Here is an 18,848-nt window from a genome sequence, read left to right as displayed (position 1 = left end):
TTTCTCTAATTTTCTTTTTTATAAGAGACCCGAAATTTGGCACCACCTATCAGAATGAAAGAAAATAGAACACAAAAACAAAGAATTAAACATCAGATTTGTAACTGACATGCATCCTTCCGCTTAAGCAAGCTTATCAGCTCAATAATTGAATTTACCAAAAAATCCACACCATATGTATGGTAAAGTCAACATCCACATTTAAAAGGCTCTTCCTCCAAAAATTAGAAACTCGGAGATGCAAAAGTGAAGTGAAGTGAACTAGGTGCATGGATTGAGGAAAGTGAACTAAACTAAGGATTAAATCATGCAAATGGTGATTCATCTAAAGTAAGCTCAACCATTTCCATAATTTATGCAATTATGGCACCACAATTGACCAACTTTGGTTTTGGAAGCAAAAGGGAACTTCCACATCTGGAGGTCACTCAAATTAGGAGGGAAAAACATTTTAATTTAAGATCTTTGAAATTGAACCTGACGGATTCTTCAAACATCTGAAAGTCACACAAATAAGATTTTTTTCTGGTCAATATTAATCGCAAATATGCTGCTGATGCTCTTGCACCAGTAGGTGAAAGACAAGCTGCTTCAGCTTTGGTGTATCTTTCCCATACCATGTCCACCCTCTAGTAGAGTTTTCTTAGCAAGAGTGACCCTATTTGTCTTAGCTTATTATTTTCTATATGTAGGACCCCAAGGATATAAATTGAATCCAATGCTTGTGAGGTTTGCTTGCATCCTAAGTATTGTACATCTTGTGAAGGGCTTTCATAGACCCCTTTGTCTCATCATCTTTAAAAGGAGAAACTTAATTAGGTCTAGATGCATACTACTTGGGTTATGAGCATAGATAACCATATGAAGGTTTGTTTGCACCCTAAGTATTGTACATCTTTTGAAGGGCTTTCATAGACCCCTTTGTCTCATCATCTTTAAAAGGAGAAACTTAATTAGGTCTAGATGCATACTACTTGGGTTATGAGCATAGATAACCATATGAAGTGGGGTTTTAATTATGTTCCACCTTTTTTTGACAATAGAATTGATGTGTTTGCTATAGAAATGTAATTTAAGCTTCCCGCTACAAACCAATGATAACTTTAAGAGACCCCCCTTGGAAAAAGATATAAAATCCTAGCAAATGTTTTAATTTTTTTGGAGACAAATATTAATTTCTATTGGCAAATCTTTCTTTATTTTTGAAAAAAAATTATTAATTTTATTGGCGATTGTTTTTAAATCTCTAGAAATTGGTAGGAAATCTTAGCAAATCTCGATGAAAAATAGGCAAATGGATTAATTACCATTGAGAATCTATCCTTTTTAAAAAAAATAATTCTTTTGGAAAAGTAAGGGTGTGAGGGTGCCAATGATTGACTAGTTTAGGCTTTAAGGTGTTGTGCTTGTGTCTATAATTCCTAAATTCCTTAATATTTTAAATTAAAACATTGAATATTTTAAATCAGTCCTTAATTCCTTTTCACCACTGTTGATTTTATTTATAATCTAATGCTTTTGTTTCTATTTTTGGCCCATAGAATTTAACCTGAGTTGTTAGATTATAAATCTTCAATGACCCAAATAAAAATTTGACTTGATGGGCATCAGAGCTCCAGGGTTACATTTTAATCGTGGAATACAACCCTAGACATTAGATCATAAATAAAATCAATGGCAGTGATTAAAAATTGGCGATATGGCCCCCGAGTAACCAATAATTATATAATATTGTTGGTGAATCAATTTTATTTTCTATAAAATTTGGGGGAATCTGATCTAAGTAGGTATTGAATATTGTGCCAAAATTTTGAGTTTAAAAGTTTAATAAAATAAATTTTTTGGCGATTTAACCAGGAATAAAATAAAATTTTGTAAAAATGTGGCAATTCAGGTTGCCTTACAGCTTGTAGTATTAGTCAAATTTTGGATTTCCAATTTGAACTATTAGCCAGTTGGTGAATATTTGCCACAAAAAAATTACTGCTACAAATTACTTCACTTGATCAAGCATCTTGTTAAATGTTTCGTAAATTTCTCCAAGGCTAGTAGAGCCTATATTGACTACAAGTCTGCAAATCTTCTTCTTTTGACTTTCTTCCTCTTCTTTTCTGTTTTTATTTCCGCTTCTAAGCTGCAAAAATAAAAATTGGTAGCATGATATGTTTTAGCCTTTAGGGCAATGGTTATGTGTTTTGGGTTGGAATGTGGTCTCAGTTCCCCAACCCTTTTAAGTTTTCTTCCATCGGGGATGTTTGGCCATTCCTGGGACAATCAAAGGATTGCTTATGTCCCCTGCCCTCCTGCTGTCCTGAGGACCCCTTGGGGGACGGGCAGGGATGTGTCCCTATGTAGTCCTGGTAAAACCAATAAAGTACATTTTGTCTGTGTGGGTTCTGGTTTCTATATTGTGTGTACTCTGATTTAGCTCTGTGGTTGGCAATTTTTTATTTGAATTTTGAACATGCGATAACTTTTGAGTCTCTGTGATTTGTCACAGTTCTCGTTTCTGTCCACTTAACAAAGCAGCTTTCAATCAAACGATGAAAAACTGCCTTTCCTAACAACATTAATGTGACTTGAACATAACTGAAATAATGCAACGAATTGACCAAGCTTACATTTCTTGGAAACTTTATTAAGCCCTCACTTCCTTTGACTGAGACATGGAAGACTAATTTCTGGGCACAATACTCTTATCAGTTGATTATATTGAGGGAGAAGACTTCATAGAATTGGCATGATAAGAAGTAATAGATTGCGTAACAATTGGCTTTCTAGTCTGAGGTTTCTCAAGTGCTATTTTCAGTGTCATCAATTTTTATGTGGAATTTAATGGATCCCTATGTACATTAGTTTTTACTTTCACTTGCACTTGTGCAATTTCAATTTCTTACATTTTTCACCTGTTTATTTGTTCAACACTTTATGCGATTTGATTTGACTGCATTGTTATTTTGAGTTCCATTTTTATATGTATTATTTGCATTGTTTTCCATATGACCTGGAAATGATACAGGCAGGAAGTTCTTCAGTTAGAGAATGATGTTGTGTTTAATGAGGCCATTATTGAAGAACGGGAGCAAGGGATAAAGGAGATTCAGCAGCAAATTGGAGAAGTCAATGAAATTTTCAAGGATCTTGCGGTTCTAGTTCATGAGCAAGGAGTGATGATAGGTGAAGAGTGCATTTCTTGAATTAATTGATTTTGTTTTCTCATAGTCAAAGTCCATTAAAAAAAAGTCTGATGATTTATTTGCCGATCCAGATGATATTGACTCTAACATTGAGAGCTCTTACTCTGCAACCGTTCAAGCTAAAAGTCAACTGGCTAAGGCATCTAAAACCCAAAAATCTAATTCATCTCTGGTAAGTATCTTGTTTCCATTTCATATGCGCTTCCTATTATTTCAGGACAATGTATCAGCACAATATCATAACACTGACATACCTTGCACCATGCAGGCATGCTTGTTGCTGGTAATTTTTGGTGTCGTATTGCTCATTATCATCATAGTCCTTGCTGCATAATTCGCAATGTGTTCCCTGCAACAATTTGAATCTTTCTTTTTAGAAGCTACGGCAGTCTCTTCAGTTGGTAGGAACAAAATTGGATCCGTTCTTACCATTTCTTAGGTACAGTTTTTTGATGTATCTGAAAGCTGGGTTCATTTGTACCCCAATGCAGTGTAGTTATCATTTTTTGAGAATGGACAAACATTATAGGTTTTTCGTTTACACATATGGTATATGTTATGAATCATTTTGTGGTCCAGAGGAGATGGAAAAGTTAAAAATATGTAACATAGCTTATTGCTGTTTGATTATAGTGTGTAATTAGTATGCAAAAAGGTTGCTGTCTATATTGTTAAGTAACGGTTACATTTATAATTTGTGCAATTGTAGTTATTCTGCTATCATGAGCCACCATTGACAAAATCCAGGTACTGTGGTCTCATATGGAATAATAATTGTTTCCTTTTGTGATTTTTTAATGAATGAATAATATGGTTTTCTGCATGCTACCGTGTAAATAAGAAAGGTTGTGCTCGTCTGGTTATTTTACATATGAAATTTTGCTTCAATTAGTTTTGGCATGGCCTTTGTCCATTTTATCTCCATTTAATTTTACAATCCTCTCAATGAGGGACTGCATATTAACAACATGAAAACATACAATGATTCCATATGCATGTGCTGGCTTGTTTTAAACTTTGCAAATGTGTTGTAGTTCCTCCGTAGTTCATAGTGTCTTGCACATCCCTATAGTTGCATTTGGTGAGCATTGTTTTAGACCATTTGTAGTACACAAAATTATTGCTGTTGAAGTCATTTTAGTTCTGCATTGTATAGACAAGCAGATCTGAATTATATCAGATTGACTACCATGGGATTTTTTTGGTTTTGTTAGATCAATTAATAAATGGTCAGCGTTCTGTCTGTTGACAGGTTTTAAATGCCACCATTTATCTGTATTATAAGGAACTAATTGAGATGTTCACAGAGATGAATATAAGTTGAGAGTATTTTTGATAGTTTTGCAGGTCTATTTTGAAGTTTTTTAGTAAACAATACCAAAATTTTACATTTAATTTTATCCTTAAGCCAAGGACAATACGATGGATCATCATTAACAATATTTGTTTGTGCTTTGCATTCTAGATTGGTAGGTCATTTCCAAGTTGTGTGTGCTTGTGCTTATGTCAGCGTGCACGCTGATGTCTCATTCCATACAGCAAGTAGTAGATTTAGTGGCATAAGCAACCCATTCATGAAGAAAGTAGTAGATGTGTGGCATAACCAACCTATTCATGAAGACTTGTGGCATATGAGTGCATCCTAAATTTGTTATCCATTCATTGGGCTTGTATGGTCAATTGAGCATGTGAAAATTACAAATTGGTTAAAAAAGACATTACTGTTTTAGTTGGAATATGAGTTCATTCATTATCGCTACTCTAGCTGCTGCTCCACAAATTTCTTTTTTTTTTGGAAATACGTTTGCATCTATATTTTGTTTTGTCTTAGTAGAGACTATTAGCATACACAGGCTCAGTTTGGGGATCTTGCTTCAAGCTCTCATACCGATAATTTTGGAGCTACGTCTTCTTTTGGAAGATCGAGGAATAAAAAACAATAGCTAATGCGATCACTATTCCTTAGGCAACCAAAAATAATACACTTGGAACACAATAGAATTAGGTTTCACAAAATTATTTGATTCTTCTTTGAGTGTATTGTAAAAATTTCTTAAGGACAACCTAGTTTCCCTTCAAGAGACTAGATTGCTCCCTAACAATAAACCTTATGCTAGTTAGTATGACTCATATAAGTTCTTTCAGTATCATCGTGTGCTAGGACATGATAATGAACACTATGCGCATTTGTGACATATCATCTAGGATAACATAGACAATAAGACTATTTGGGTCCGTGTTAGGAGGAAAAATTCTAACATTTATGGCTAAGGCTAATAGCGAACTACAGATCGACAAAGATCCATTTCCTCCCAATTCTTCCAATTTCATTACTATGTGCTCTTCTCCTCCATTGAGTGATTGTGCATATGTAAATATGGTCACTATCACTCTGATATCTCCTCTGAGCCAAAAGGTCAGAGTACTTGATATATCATTCACACCTAATGAATTGTCACTTCATGGAGAACCTTCTCCTCTTTACATTCTTGCTTGGATTAATGAATATGTCATTACAAGTGTTATGGTTGATCCTTTTTGAAGAGTTAATGTGATAGTGTAACCCTTTTTATTAATGGATTGGATAGGACAAGATATGACAAGTTGAAAACTATCATTTGTATGCACGATGGTCTTTCTATTCCACCTCCGGGATCCATTTATTTTTTGGTCCTTGTAAGAACTAAAGTTGTTTCAACAATTTTTTAGTGATTCTAGAGGTTGACCCATTCAGAGTGAAGCTAGGAATTCCTTGGATATTTCCATGGATGTTGTCCCCTCTATTGTCTACAAATTCTTGAAGTTTCCTCATGCGGGCATAGTGAAAAATATCTAGTACACTGGGTATAAGTCACTTGTGTCGTGTGGGGGTTTCTCTTTGTATCATTTTTGGCCCACTCTAGTTGGACCATCGCTACCATGTAGTGATATTTTGTATAAGGAATATTATAAATATAAGATCAAGGAGTTAGTATCAACATCAATTCAACCTAGTTCTTCTCTAGCTCCTCCATCTTTTGTCACTTCTTCTCAGTCTACTTCTGCACAACAATGTGCTTCGTTCTTTGGTCCTTCTTCATCAAGAGTTAAGGACAAGCATGTTCTCCTAATTCGACCCCCTCATCATCTTATGACCTCACAAACTCATGTGGTTCCTCCTATTACTTCAACTTTGCCTTGCACATGTAAAGAAAGGAACCTACATTGCCGAAATTGAAGCCCTAATTCTTTGAGTTTCTTATTCTTCTAGACATCCCTCTCCCCATTGTTTATGTAAAGGGTGATAATTCTCCACATGCTTATTGTTCACCTACTACACCTACATATTATCCTCCAAGGGCTCCTCCTATTCCTTAGATTGCTTCGAAAGAAAAAAAGAGGAAAGGTGTTCGACTGAGACTAAGGTTCCTACGTCTGTAACACCTCCTGCTTCATCAATGGAGCCTTCTCTTCCATTAACAATGGTGAAGATGACTTTGAATGTGATATAGGATGCTAGAGAGTCTTTGTAAGCTTTTGTTCCCAGTGCACATCTACGTAAGAACTAGCTTGTGCATGAGCATAAGCATTGTCTATGGGAAATGGCTCAAGAATGTGAATCTGCAACTAAGACCAAGGGTGAGTCTTCTGTTTTAGTTTTTGCATATTCTTCCATTCTTGTTATAATTCATGTTGCTTAGTCTATCTTTGCTCCTTCTTCTACTCCTATTTTGTTTCTCAATTTCCTTAGGAGTCGTTAATGAACCTCATCGTAAGAGGGTGAAAGTGTTTATTGCTCTCACTGGAGCTTCGTCTTATCACCTATCTCCCTGATATTACTCTATTTTCATAGCCCATAAACATGCTTCACATGCATGTTGTGTCTAGTGTAGCTTCGTCTACTCTCCTTGCTTCTTCTCTGCATCTCCATTCTAGCTTTTCTAGAGTCCTTTGACCTACCATGATTGACACACAAAGATCTTATTTCATCCACCTGAGCATAATTTTGAGCAAGGCCTCATTCCTAAGTTTTGTCGCAAGAAGTTGACTCCTTTGGCTTCTCCTTCTTCTATTCTGATAGTCAAGGAGGACCCACCTTATTTGATGTTTGTTACTACCCCTCTTCTAGAGGTCGATGATGCAACTCCGATTTCATAGCCTTTAGTTGTGTCACCTCCTTCCTCTTCAAAGAAGTGCATGTTTGACTCTGTAGAAGATATTTTGATGTCATCGATTATCTTTATGAGATCGTTGACTATTGGCTTGTAGGAGTGGTGCAGGAGCACCTGAGCACCTGAATGCTCAAATCCTAGCAGGTATAACATTTTATTGCAAATTAAGCATGTGTGTTTATTTTATGCTTCTAGTAGGTTTAATAGGTTTGTTTTGTGGTGTAATAAGGTTTGGAACTCATTTGTGTTTAAGAGTTTCCAAGATTTTTTTTTTTCTCAGTGGGCCAAAAACTGTCAATTTTGGGTCCAAATGAGCATTTTTGAATTTTTGATGTTGTAAAGCCTTGAGAGGCATTGGAGCATGTTTATTTAGTGTTTCTAATGATTTTGAGTCATTGGTCTGAGTGCCAAGTCACCGGGAGTCAAAATGCAACTTTTTGAGCAACAAAAGTTGTCAAAAAGTGCAAAAAAGTGACTTTTGGTGGTTTTGGTTAGTTCCAGCCTGTACCTGTCCGTACAAAGGCTTCAATAAGTTGGCACATGTATAAAAACCATGTTCCCATCATTGTATGTATGGTTCATGTTGGAAAAGTAAGAGAAATACTTGTTTTTGCTCTTGTTTTGTGTGTTTTTAACTAGTTTCCTGCACTTTTGAGAGTACAGTCCGTACCATGGCTCCATGAGTCCGTACTACTCCTGTTTTTGATTGGTGTGATCTCATTTGATGTTTGAGTAGTGATTTGGAACAAGTTTTGTTTGGAGTTGGGAAAGGCATTGTTTTGTGGTTCCAATGGAAGATCATTCATGGTCCAACTAATTTCTTCAAAGTCTCTTCATCCATGGCTTTGAGGAAATTTGTTGGATCCTCTGTACATACTGTATCATATATCTATTTTCCTTTTCTAGCAATGCACAAGTGTTTGTAAACCCATGGCAAGTATGTGAAGTAATCAACTTGGCTTGGGTATCCTCAATGTTGTGTGAATGGTACTTTGCTGTTCATAGCACTGTACTTTGAAATGTTGAAGAAGAACTAAGTTGGCAAGAGTTATCATTGCCTTTTACCATCTTTGTCTCTCTCATGACTTGGTTGGATGCAAGAAGCAAAGGTGCAATCAGATTGTAAAACAGTGTGTCACTGTTTCATTGTTGAAATCTCAGTGCCAACCTCCCTCAAGGACAGTATGGAATGATGGATTCCTTTTTTTCTATGTATCATGGAGTGTATTTAACAGTGTTTTCAATGTTAAGAAGACAAGATACACAATTGGATTGTAAAGGACCTAAATAAGGATCCTAGAAAGGTGTATTCTCTGTCATAGTCTTATAATGCTGTCATACTTTGTGGCATTTTTTTAAATGTTCAAACGTACAAGATCTTGAAGGGGCTATGTACATTGTTTTGCCTTGCCATTAACACCTTTTTGCAGGCCAGGGACAGAGTGAGGAAGTAAATCAAACAAAGAAAGAAAGTTGTAATTGTTTTGATACTGTCAAAGTGCAGTAAGGCGGATAAATGACCAATAGTCATGAAAAAAATCCTTTCCTACTTGTTTGCAGGTTGCTCCAACTACTGTTAAGACATTGTTGCATCCATATGTGATATACTTTCATTGTGTTTGTTTTATTAATGTTGACAAAGTATGCAAAACCTTGAAAACATCGCTGTCCCAGTCCTCTAGACTATTATTTCTGTGTAAGGGCAGCAGTATGGCATTTATTTGACATAATGACAATATTCTAAGTTGGCTTTTGAATCCTTGGGAGTGTTTGGTATATGTCATAGCAAGGTTTGAACATTTAACTTGGGTCTAGCATCATGGAGGAGACCTTTAATTTGCAAACCCTCACTTAAACTCTTAAAAACCCTTGAAAAGTGCCTATTTTGTGGGACAGTCCTCAAACAGTCCGTACAGTACTTGCCATAGCAAAAATCCTTGAGTCTTCATCATCAATAGACCACATCTCCAAGGGTTTGTCATGAAGTTTAACAGATTGAGCAGGGTGAACAATTTTCACTAAAAACTAGGGCTAATTCTAGTAGCCTTTTTGGAGCCAGTTTGACAATTTCAAGAAATTGGTAAGGAAGGAGGAGTAAGTGATGGTTTCAAATCATCAAAACTGATAAGTTAAGACCTGAGACACCCTACTACAAGCTCCTCAGCATTGCATTAAGTCATTTGATCAAAATGACCATTTGAACCTAGAAGTTGCCTTGAGTAGAACAACGCTCTTTGCACCCAACTTGGAAATTTTCATTCTTGAAAGGTGAAGGACAATCATCACACTTTGCAGACCTATCTAGATGCTCAGTCAACACATTAATATGATTGAAATCCTTAAAGGTGCAAACAAGGCTAGGTAAACCATGGTTCTCCAACAGTTGCCCATTCTTGGAAGAGAGGAGATTCAGCGAGTTGGACAACCAAACTTGTTCATTTTTGGTGACACTCAAGAGGACCTCATTTCAGACTTGAATGCCTTAACATGGAAGGTAAGGAGGAGTGATGTCCAATACAATAGGGTGCAAGCAGTGTTAAATAGAGAGGAGGAGATAGGAGAAAGGTTTAGAAGAATCCCATTTGTGCCTAGGGATTGATTTGGGAAGCACATTGAGAATAAAATCCCACCAACCTCAAAGAAGACCAACTTCTATTATACCTCCTCATCAAGGAGTTTTTGGATGAAATGCTGAGGCAACCTCATCCTTAACTCTTGTTTTAGGTGAGACTCCTGACACTACCCTATCCATTGCCACTTTGTGAGCTTGGACTCCTTCTCCCCATGATCAATATTGAAGGATGCTGATAATTTTCTAGAGCTGATCAATTAGAGTAGCGCATCTTCATGTCTTTAGATTAGAGTGTCTTTGTTTGTTCGTGCTCCCATGTACTTGTCAAGAGAGGACTGAAGATATCCTTGTAGGTACTTGGATATAGGGGATAAAAATTTGTTGTACACTTCTTCTACTTGCTTAATCATTCTTTTTTGTTTTGTTTGTATATTGATTGTTTGGGGATGATGCAAAGCGTTGGGGGCATTTAGGCCTTCTTCCATGTTGACCCAATTTAATTAAATCTCCTTTTATTTTCATGTGATTTTTCTTCATGATTTGAGATATTTGGGTCATGATGATGATTCATATGAATTTATATATATTGATGCTATTGATATGAATCCCAATGATCTTGAATAACCAAATCCCCGTCTCTTTGTATTTTTTGATGTTGTGGGTTCTTTGTGCTATCTATTGCAAGGTAGCATTCTATGAATATATCTGAATCTGTTTTCATGAAACAACATATCTTCTCCTTAAAATGATTTGTGTTCCTCTTTGCGTAGCACATATCATTCTAAGGGGGGCTATTATATTCATATTTATATTACAGATCTCTTATTGCATGATTCTTTTTGAAATATGTCTACATCCAACTGTCTTATCTGTCACCTAGCATAAGGGAAATCCACTTTACTTTGTATTTGTGAGTGTCCATGTCTCCTTTCTATGGCTGTCTTGCAACAAAGTTTGCAGTAGTCACAAGTCAATTGGATTATTGTATTGTCCCTAGCATAACACAACCTGCTACCCATACATGTCAGTGTCATCTAATGTCTATATAATTTTTGATGTCTACATTTTTTCTTTTCACCTAATATGTTTATCTAGACCTAACATATTTATGGTGGTATAACTTAGTAATCTTCAAGCAATATGGACTCAAATATCTTCCCTAGGGGCAAATCCACATAAATAGAAGACTCTACTTACCCTTCATATTTTGGGTAAAATAATATCGACTCTCTTTCTTTCTAATTTAGTTCACATTTTCTTATGAACATCCATGCTTGCTAAACTGGGGAAAAATGTAATGTCATAAATTTCACCCCTTTCTACCTTTAACATTACACGAGCCTTCTCTTTAGTTGTAATTGAAGACAATTATGAATCCTAAACCTTAATTCCTGATTCGACAAAAACCCTTGCCACCCTTCATGCGTGAATGCTTGACCATTAGGTTCTAATGGCACTCGAATGTGTGTGTGCTAGGGAGATGTCCACACACATCATTAGTGTCCCAAAAATATCTGTAATTGAGTTGGTTGTTAAGATGCTACACTTGTTGAATTTGGTAGTGTAACACCTCTACGCACTCGCACCAACATCAAGATGACTAGCTAGTTAATATAACTTACCTTTTTGCTTTATTTTTTGTCTTCAACTATCTTGGCTATTCTTGAATCTCTAAACTTCTTGAACATTTTCACAACACACTAATTCTCCATTGTCATATTCTTCCACTCACAACAACTTTACCACCTTGTCATCCCTTAATTATTAAGACATCTAACAAAGCGTTACCTCCTCCTCAAGATACCCATTTGGACATCATTGGTCCCTAGTTGAATGTCCCAATGATTGAGGTGTCTATCGATATGGTTGATATAGATCTTGATGTTAATCCTTTATCTTTTGCTCCTAATGTATCTATGAATCCAAGCACTCATGATATCAATGTCTCTGAAAATCCCTTTGGGTACCACATTCTTCCTAGCTCTGCTACTTGTACTTCCACAATCAATGCCTGTGTAGGCATTGCAACTATGGGGAATTTTTATGCTAGCATGGTAAATCCACCTCCACCTCCCTTGCTAGGCAATGCCATCTTAAATACCCTATTTCAAAATATGGGTCAAAGGCATTCACAACTTGCAAATCCAACCAACGCTGCTATTGAGTCTTCACTTACTCCATATTACCATCGCAACCCACTTTCCATGTATATATTGAATGCTCCCCTACCTCAAGGGGTCGAGATTCTTAAATTGACAATTTTAATGGTGAGGATGATCCACAGTTTCATGTAAATTATTTCATTACGCTTTGTAGTGATTTTCATCGTCAAGATCACTTACTGGTAAAAGTACTCTCATGGTCTCTTAAAGGGACCAAATTGGAATGGTATTTCTTATTGGCTGATAATTCAATCTTCTCATTCAATCAACTCATGAATGGTTCCTCCAGAGGTTCCAAGAAAACATTGGTTGCAAGGTCACTATTGTTGACCTTGTTTACTGCAAGAAACAACCAAACGAGAAACTCATAAACTTCATCTCTCGCTATCAATCCACCTCTTCTAAGATTCCCTATGCCCTCCCTAAAAATGATCCGTAGAGGATGTTCATTGGCATTTTGTAGCCAACATTAAGGGAGTGAGTATCTTTGGTCAAGTATCTTACATTATCAAATATGTGTACTACACTTTGAGACTATTAATATACATTGGCTCAGTTTGGGGATCTTGCTTTAAGCTCTCATACCAATAATTTTGGAGCTACGTCTTCTTTTGGAAGATCAAGGAATAAAAAAACAATAGCTAATGTGATCACTATTCCTTAGGCAACCAAAAATACACTTGGAACACAATAGAATTAGGTTTCACAAAATTATTTGATTCTTCTTTGAGTGTATTGTAAAAACTTCTTAAGGACAACCTAGTTACCCTTGTAGAGACTAGATTGCTCCCTAACAATAAACCTTATGCTAGCTAGTATGACTCATATAAGTTCTTTCAGTATCATCGTGTGCTAGGACATGATAATGAACACTATGCGCATTTGTGACATATCATCTAGGACCACATAGACAATAAGACTATTTGGGTCCATGTTAAGAGGAAAAATTCTAACGTTTATGGCTAAGGCTAATAGCGAACTATAGATCTACAAAGATCCATTTCCTCCCAGTTCTTCCAATTTCATTCCTATGTGTTCTTCTCCTCCATTGAGTGGTTGTGCATATGTAAATATGGTCACTATCACTCTGATCTCTCCTCTGAGCCAAAAGGTCAGAGTACCTGATATATCATTCACACCTAATGAATCGTCACTTCATGGAGAGCCTTCTCCTCTTTACATTCTTGCTTGGACTAATGAATATGTCATTACAAGTGTTATGGTTATCCTTCTTGAAGAGTCAATGTGATAGTGTAACCCTTTTTTATTAATAGATTGGATAGGAAAAGATATGACAAGTTGAAAACTATCATTTGTATGCACGATGGTCTTTCTATTCCACCTCTGGGATCCATTTATTTTTTGGTCCTTGTAAGAACTAAAGTTGTTTCAACAATTTTTTTAGTGATTCTAGAGTTTGACCCGTTTAGAGTGAAGCTAGGAATTCCTTGGATATTTCCATGGATGTTGTCCCCTCTATTGTCTACAAATTCTTGAAGTTTCCTCATGTGGGCATAGTGAAAAATATCTAGTACACTGGGTATAAGTCACTTGTGTCATGTGGGGGTTTCTCTTTGTATCATTTTTGGCCCACTCTAGTTGGACCATTGCTACCATGTAGTGATATTTTGTATAAGGAATATTATAAATATAAGATCAAGGAGTTAGTATCAACATCAATTCAACCTAGTTCTTCTCTAGCTCCTCCATCTTTTGTCACTTCTTCTCAGTCTACTTCTGCACAACAACCTGCTTCGTTCTTTGGTCCTTCTTCATCAAGAGTTAAGGACAAGTCCGTTCTCCTAATTTGACCCCCTCATCGTCTTATGACCTCACAAACTCACGTGGTTCCTCCTATTCCTTCAACTTTGCCTAGCACATGTAAAGAAAAGGAACCTACATTGCCGAAATTGAAGCCCTAATTCTTTGAGTTTCTTATTCTTGTAGACATGCCTCTCCTCATTGTTTATGGAAAGGGTGATAATTATCCACATGCTTATTGTTCACCTACTACTCCTACATCTTATCCTCCAAGGGCTCCTCCTATTCCTTAGACTGCTTTGAAAGAAAAATAGAGGAAAGGTGTTCGATTGAGACTAAGGTTCCTACGTCTGTAACACCTCCTGCTTCATCAATTGAGCCTTCTCTTCCATTAACAATGGTGAAGATGACTTTGACTGTGACATAGGATGCTAGAGAGTCTTTGCAAGCTTTTGTCCCCAGTGCACATCTACTTCAGAACTAGCTTGTGCATGATCATAAGCATTGTCTATGGGAAATGGCTCAAGAATGTGAATCTGCAACTAAGACCAAGGGTGAGTCTTCTGTTTTAGTTTTTGCATATTCTTCCATTCTTGTTATAATTCATGTTGCTTAGTCTATCTTTGCTCCTGCTTCTACTCCTATTTTGTTTCTCAATTTCCTTAGGAGTCATTAATGAACCTTATCCTAAGAGGGTGAAAGTGTTTATTGCTCTCACTGGAGCTTCCTCTTATCACCCGTCTTCCTGATATTACTCTATTTTCATATCCCATAAACATGCTTCACATGCATGTTGTGTCTAGTGTAGCTTCGTCTACTCTCCTTGCTTCTTCTCTGCATCTCCATTCTAGCTTTTCTAGAGTCCTTTGACCTACCATGATTGACACACAAAGATATTATTTCATCGATCTGAGCATAGTTTTGAGCAAGGCCTCATTCCTAAGTTTTGTCGCAAGAAGTTGACTCCTTTGGCTTCTCCTTCTATTCTGATAGTCAAGGAGGACCCACCTTATTTGATGTTTATTACTACCCTTCTTTTAGAGGTCGACGATGCAACTCCGATTTCATAGCCTTTAGTTGAGTCACCTCCTTCCTCTTCAAAGAAGTGCATGTTTGACTCTGTAGAAGATATTTTGATGTCGTCGATTATCTTTGTGAGATCATTGACTATTGGCTTGTAGGAGTTTTTGGATGAAATGTTGAGGCAACCTCATCCTTAACTCTTGTTTTAGGTGAGACTCCTGACACTACCCTATCCATTGCCACTTTGTGAGCTTGGACTCCTTCTCCCTATGATCAATATTGAAGGATGTTGATAATTTTCTAGAGGTGATCAATTAGAGTAGTGCCTCTTCATCTGTTTAGATTAGAGTGTCTTTATTTGTTAGTGCTCCCATGTACTTGTCAGGAGAGGACTGAAGATATCCTTGTAGGTACTTGGATATAGGGGATAAAAATTTGTTGTAGACTTCTTCTACTTGTTTAATCATTCTTTTTTTTTTGTATATTGATTTTTGGGGGATGCTGCAAAGCGTTGGGGGCATTTAGGCCTTCTTCCATGTTGACCCAATTTAATTAATTCTCCTTTTATTTTCATATGCTTTTTCTTCATGATTTGGGATATTGTGTCATGATGATGATTCATATGACTTTATATATATAGATGCTATTGATATGATTCCCAATGATCTCGAATAACCAAATCCTCGTCTCTGTGTATTTTTTGATGTTGTGGGTTCTTTGTGCTATCTATTGCAAGGTAGCATTCTGTGAATATATCTGATTATGTTTTCATGAAACAACATATCTTCTCCTTAAAATGATTTATGTTCCTCTTTGTGTAACACATATCATTCTAAGGGGGGCTATTATATTCATATTTATATTACAGATCTCTTATTGCATGATTCTTTTTGAAATATGTCTACATCCAATTGTCTTATTTGTCACCTAGCATAAGGGAAATCCACTTTACTTTGTATTTGTGAGTGTCCATGTCTCCTTTCTATGGCTGTCTTGCAACAAAGTTTGCAGTAGTCACAAGTCAATTGGATTATCGTATTGTCCCTAGCATAACACAATCTGCTACCCATACATGTTAGTGTCATCTAATGTCTATATAATTTTTTGATGTCTACATTTTTTCTTTTCACCTAACATGTTTATCTAGACCTAACATATTTATGGTGGTATAACTTAGTAATCTTCAAGCAAGATGGACTCAAATATTTTCCCGAGGGCCAAATCCACATAAATAGAAGACTCTACTTACCCTTCACATTTTGGGTAAAATAATATCGACTCTCTTTCTCTCTAATTTAGTTCACATTTTCTTATGAACATCCATGCTTGCTAAACTGGGGGAAAATATAATGTCATAAATTTCACCCCTTTCTACCTTTAACATTACACGAGCCTTCTCTTTAGTTGTAGTTGAAGACAATTATGAATCCTAAACCTTAATTCCTGATTCGACAAAAACCCTTGCGACCCTTCATGCGTGAATCCTTGACCATTAGGTTCTAATGGCACTCGAATGTGTGTGTGCTAGGGAGATGTACACACACATCATTAGTGTCCCAAAAATATCTATAATTGAGTTGTTTGTTAAGATGCTACACTTGTTGAATTTGGTAGTGTAACACCTCTACGTACTCGCACCAACATCAAGATGACTAGCTAGTTAATATAACTTACCTATTTGCTTTATTCTCTGTCTTCAACTATCTTGGCTATTCTTGAATCTCTCTTGCAATCTCTAAACTTCTTGAACATTTTCACAATACACTAATTTTCCATTGTCATATTCTTCCACTCACAACAACTTTACCACCTTGTCATCCCTTCATTATTAAGACATCTAACAAAGCTTCACAATTTCGAGGTTGTTTCTATTCTTCATTCCAACAAGCTCCATTACTTCTAGTTTTGACAGGGGGAATTCTTTAGGTTTTTCCTTTCATCTATTATCTTGAATATCAACATATCATTCATACTTTGTTTATGTCTTCTTGACTACATTTTTTAAAAAATGCTTTGCATGGAGGTAGGACCACTAAAATGGGGGTTTGACTAAGGGAAACCTCTTAACACAACCACCCCAAATTTTTTAACTTTGGTCTTATGTGTGCAAGTTCAAGTGGAAAAGATTGTCACCCTTGTTGAAGGTTCATTTGTGGTTTTTAGTGATATCCCTCTATCTTTTTCCTTGTCATTTTATTACTTTAGTTGTAATAAGTACTTACTAAATTCAAAGTTTCCATGGTGTTTAGTCATCAAAATGTGATACAGTTCATTTTGTATCTTGCTATGGTAGCCACTATGTTTTGTCCATATAGGATTTTTGCACACCACGTTGTTGTCCTAGACCTGCACGTTTGTCTTGGACATAGAGCTCATCAAGCTATCTGCAAGGCCTTTGTGACCTATATTTTTTTGTTTTATGAAGTCTAAATAGTCTAGTTGGCTAGTATTATTGATTAAACACTCATTCTCTTAACCATTGAACAAGCTTAGAGGTCATGATTACTCGAGGATTTTTTTTGAGTGGAGATTTGAGACTTAAATCCTCAAGGGGTTTGATTACCCTTTGTGGTGATTCATTTTTACACTATATACGAAGTTACCAAGGTTTCAACTAACAACCTAGGTTTAAATATTTTTTTTTTGTGTGTGGATGTTATGCAAAATATTGCCAATTATTGTACCCATTTTCTTCTAAATCATTTACTAGGAATTACAAAAAATTATCATTGCTATTAGAATTAATGCTCTCTAAAAATACACATAAACCTGGTACATTGAATAAAATCACCATATTCAACACCTTGTTCATCTACCAGGAATGCAATTTATCATTTTAAAAAGTATCAATTGTTATAAAAATTAGGTTCTTATCTCTCCATGTTTGCAACACTCCAATAAAATATCCATGGACAATTCATCCCAAGGTATATTTGACACTAGAAATGGTTTATACAAATTTGTTTTATGTGACACACCCTTTAATACTTGGCATATTTTACATCTCTTAACAAAATTTAGAGACATATTTGTATGGCTGATGATACTTCTCTTTTGACATAGCCTACAAATTATCACTTCCAAATTTTTCTCTCAACTCAATGCTATACAACTAGATATAATAAGGTTTCCCTTCAAAAACACACATGATACATAACTATTATCTTTGAAATAAGTAACCTTCATTTGTGAAGTAGTTTGTAAATTAGCCTTTGTCTCTAGGTTATGGTTGAATGATGTTTTTCATGAACCTATGAGATACATGTTTGTTACATATGCATCTTTGATTCCTTTAATGCCTATTAATTGAATTGTTTTCATGGACAAAAAAAATTTCCTTCTACACAAGGATTTTGCAACTTGAATTGACTTGCTAGAACTCTATTTCAAAACAAAGGAATAACCTTTCAAGTACTCTACACATCCCATGCAAATTCCTTGGGTAAAAAGTGATTCCTCCATGTCCCCAAAGATTGAACAACATTTTAGAATTCTTCCTAATACACCAAGTACTTAGCATTATTTATTTTTTAAATTGAATAATGCTATTGGTATTCCCTAACGAAAAAGAACTACATTGATTATGGTTTATTGGCATCACAATCAACTTGGATTTATTTAAAAAAAATATCAAGAAGTGCTAACACAAGCTCCTATGTCCCTTTAAGTGTTCAAAACTCTTGGTAACAATAATAACCCTGTCAAATCCATGTTTTGTCATGCAATGAATGAGTGATGCACAAATACCATCAAAGTATCTGATGAAATAACTACACAAAGCTTGCAATCCCATAGAAAATTCTATACTTTATCTCACATTATTTAGATCTATTATCCATCTATCTTAAGATATTTGTTGGCACCAATTTATGGGTTTTTAATTAGCATCAATATTAATTGTTTTTGTAATTGGATGTTTTAATAACATATAAAACTATATAAGGATAATATTTATAGAAAGTTGATAATTTGAAGAAAATAT

General features: G+C 35.7%; 1 protein-coding gene across 1 annotated transcript in view; it reads left to right on the top strand.

Annotated features, from left to right (window-relative positions):
- Positions 1-4,020, top strand: part of LOC131072228 (syntaxin-22) — a 43,960-nt gene extending 39,940 nt beyond the window's left edge. Inside the window, exons 5-7 of the mRNA XM_058008341.2 lie at positions 3,020-3,177; positions 3,269-3,369; positions 3,466-4,020. Coding sequence (XP_057864324.2) covers positions 3,020-3,177; positions 3,269-3,369; positions 3,466-3,531 — 325 coding nt within the window. The 3' untranslated portion in view covers positions 3,532-4,020. The remainder of the gene's footprint in view (positions 1-3,019; positions 3,178-3,268; positions 3,370-3,465) is intronic.
- The last annotated feature ends 14,828 nt before the right edge of the window (positions 4,021-18,848 follow it).

The sequence above is a fragment of the Cryptomeria japonica genome, chromosome 6 (genome assembly GCF_030272615.1).
Source record: "Cryptomeria japonica chromosome 6, Sugi_1.0, whole genome shotgun sequence".
Taxonomy (NCBI): Eukaryota; Viridiplantae; Streptophyta; class Pinopsida; order Cupressales; family Cupressaceae; genus Cryptomeria; species Cryptomeria japonica.
Note: the sequence above shows the minus strand (reverse complement) of the source record. Positions and strands in the feature narration are given on the sequence as shown.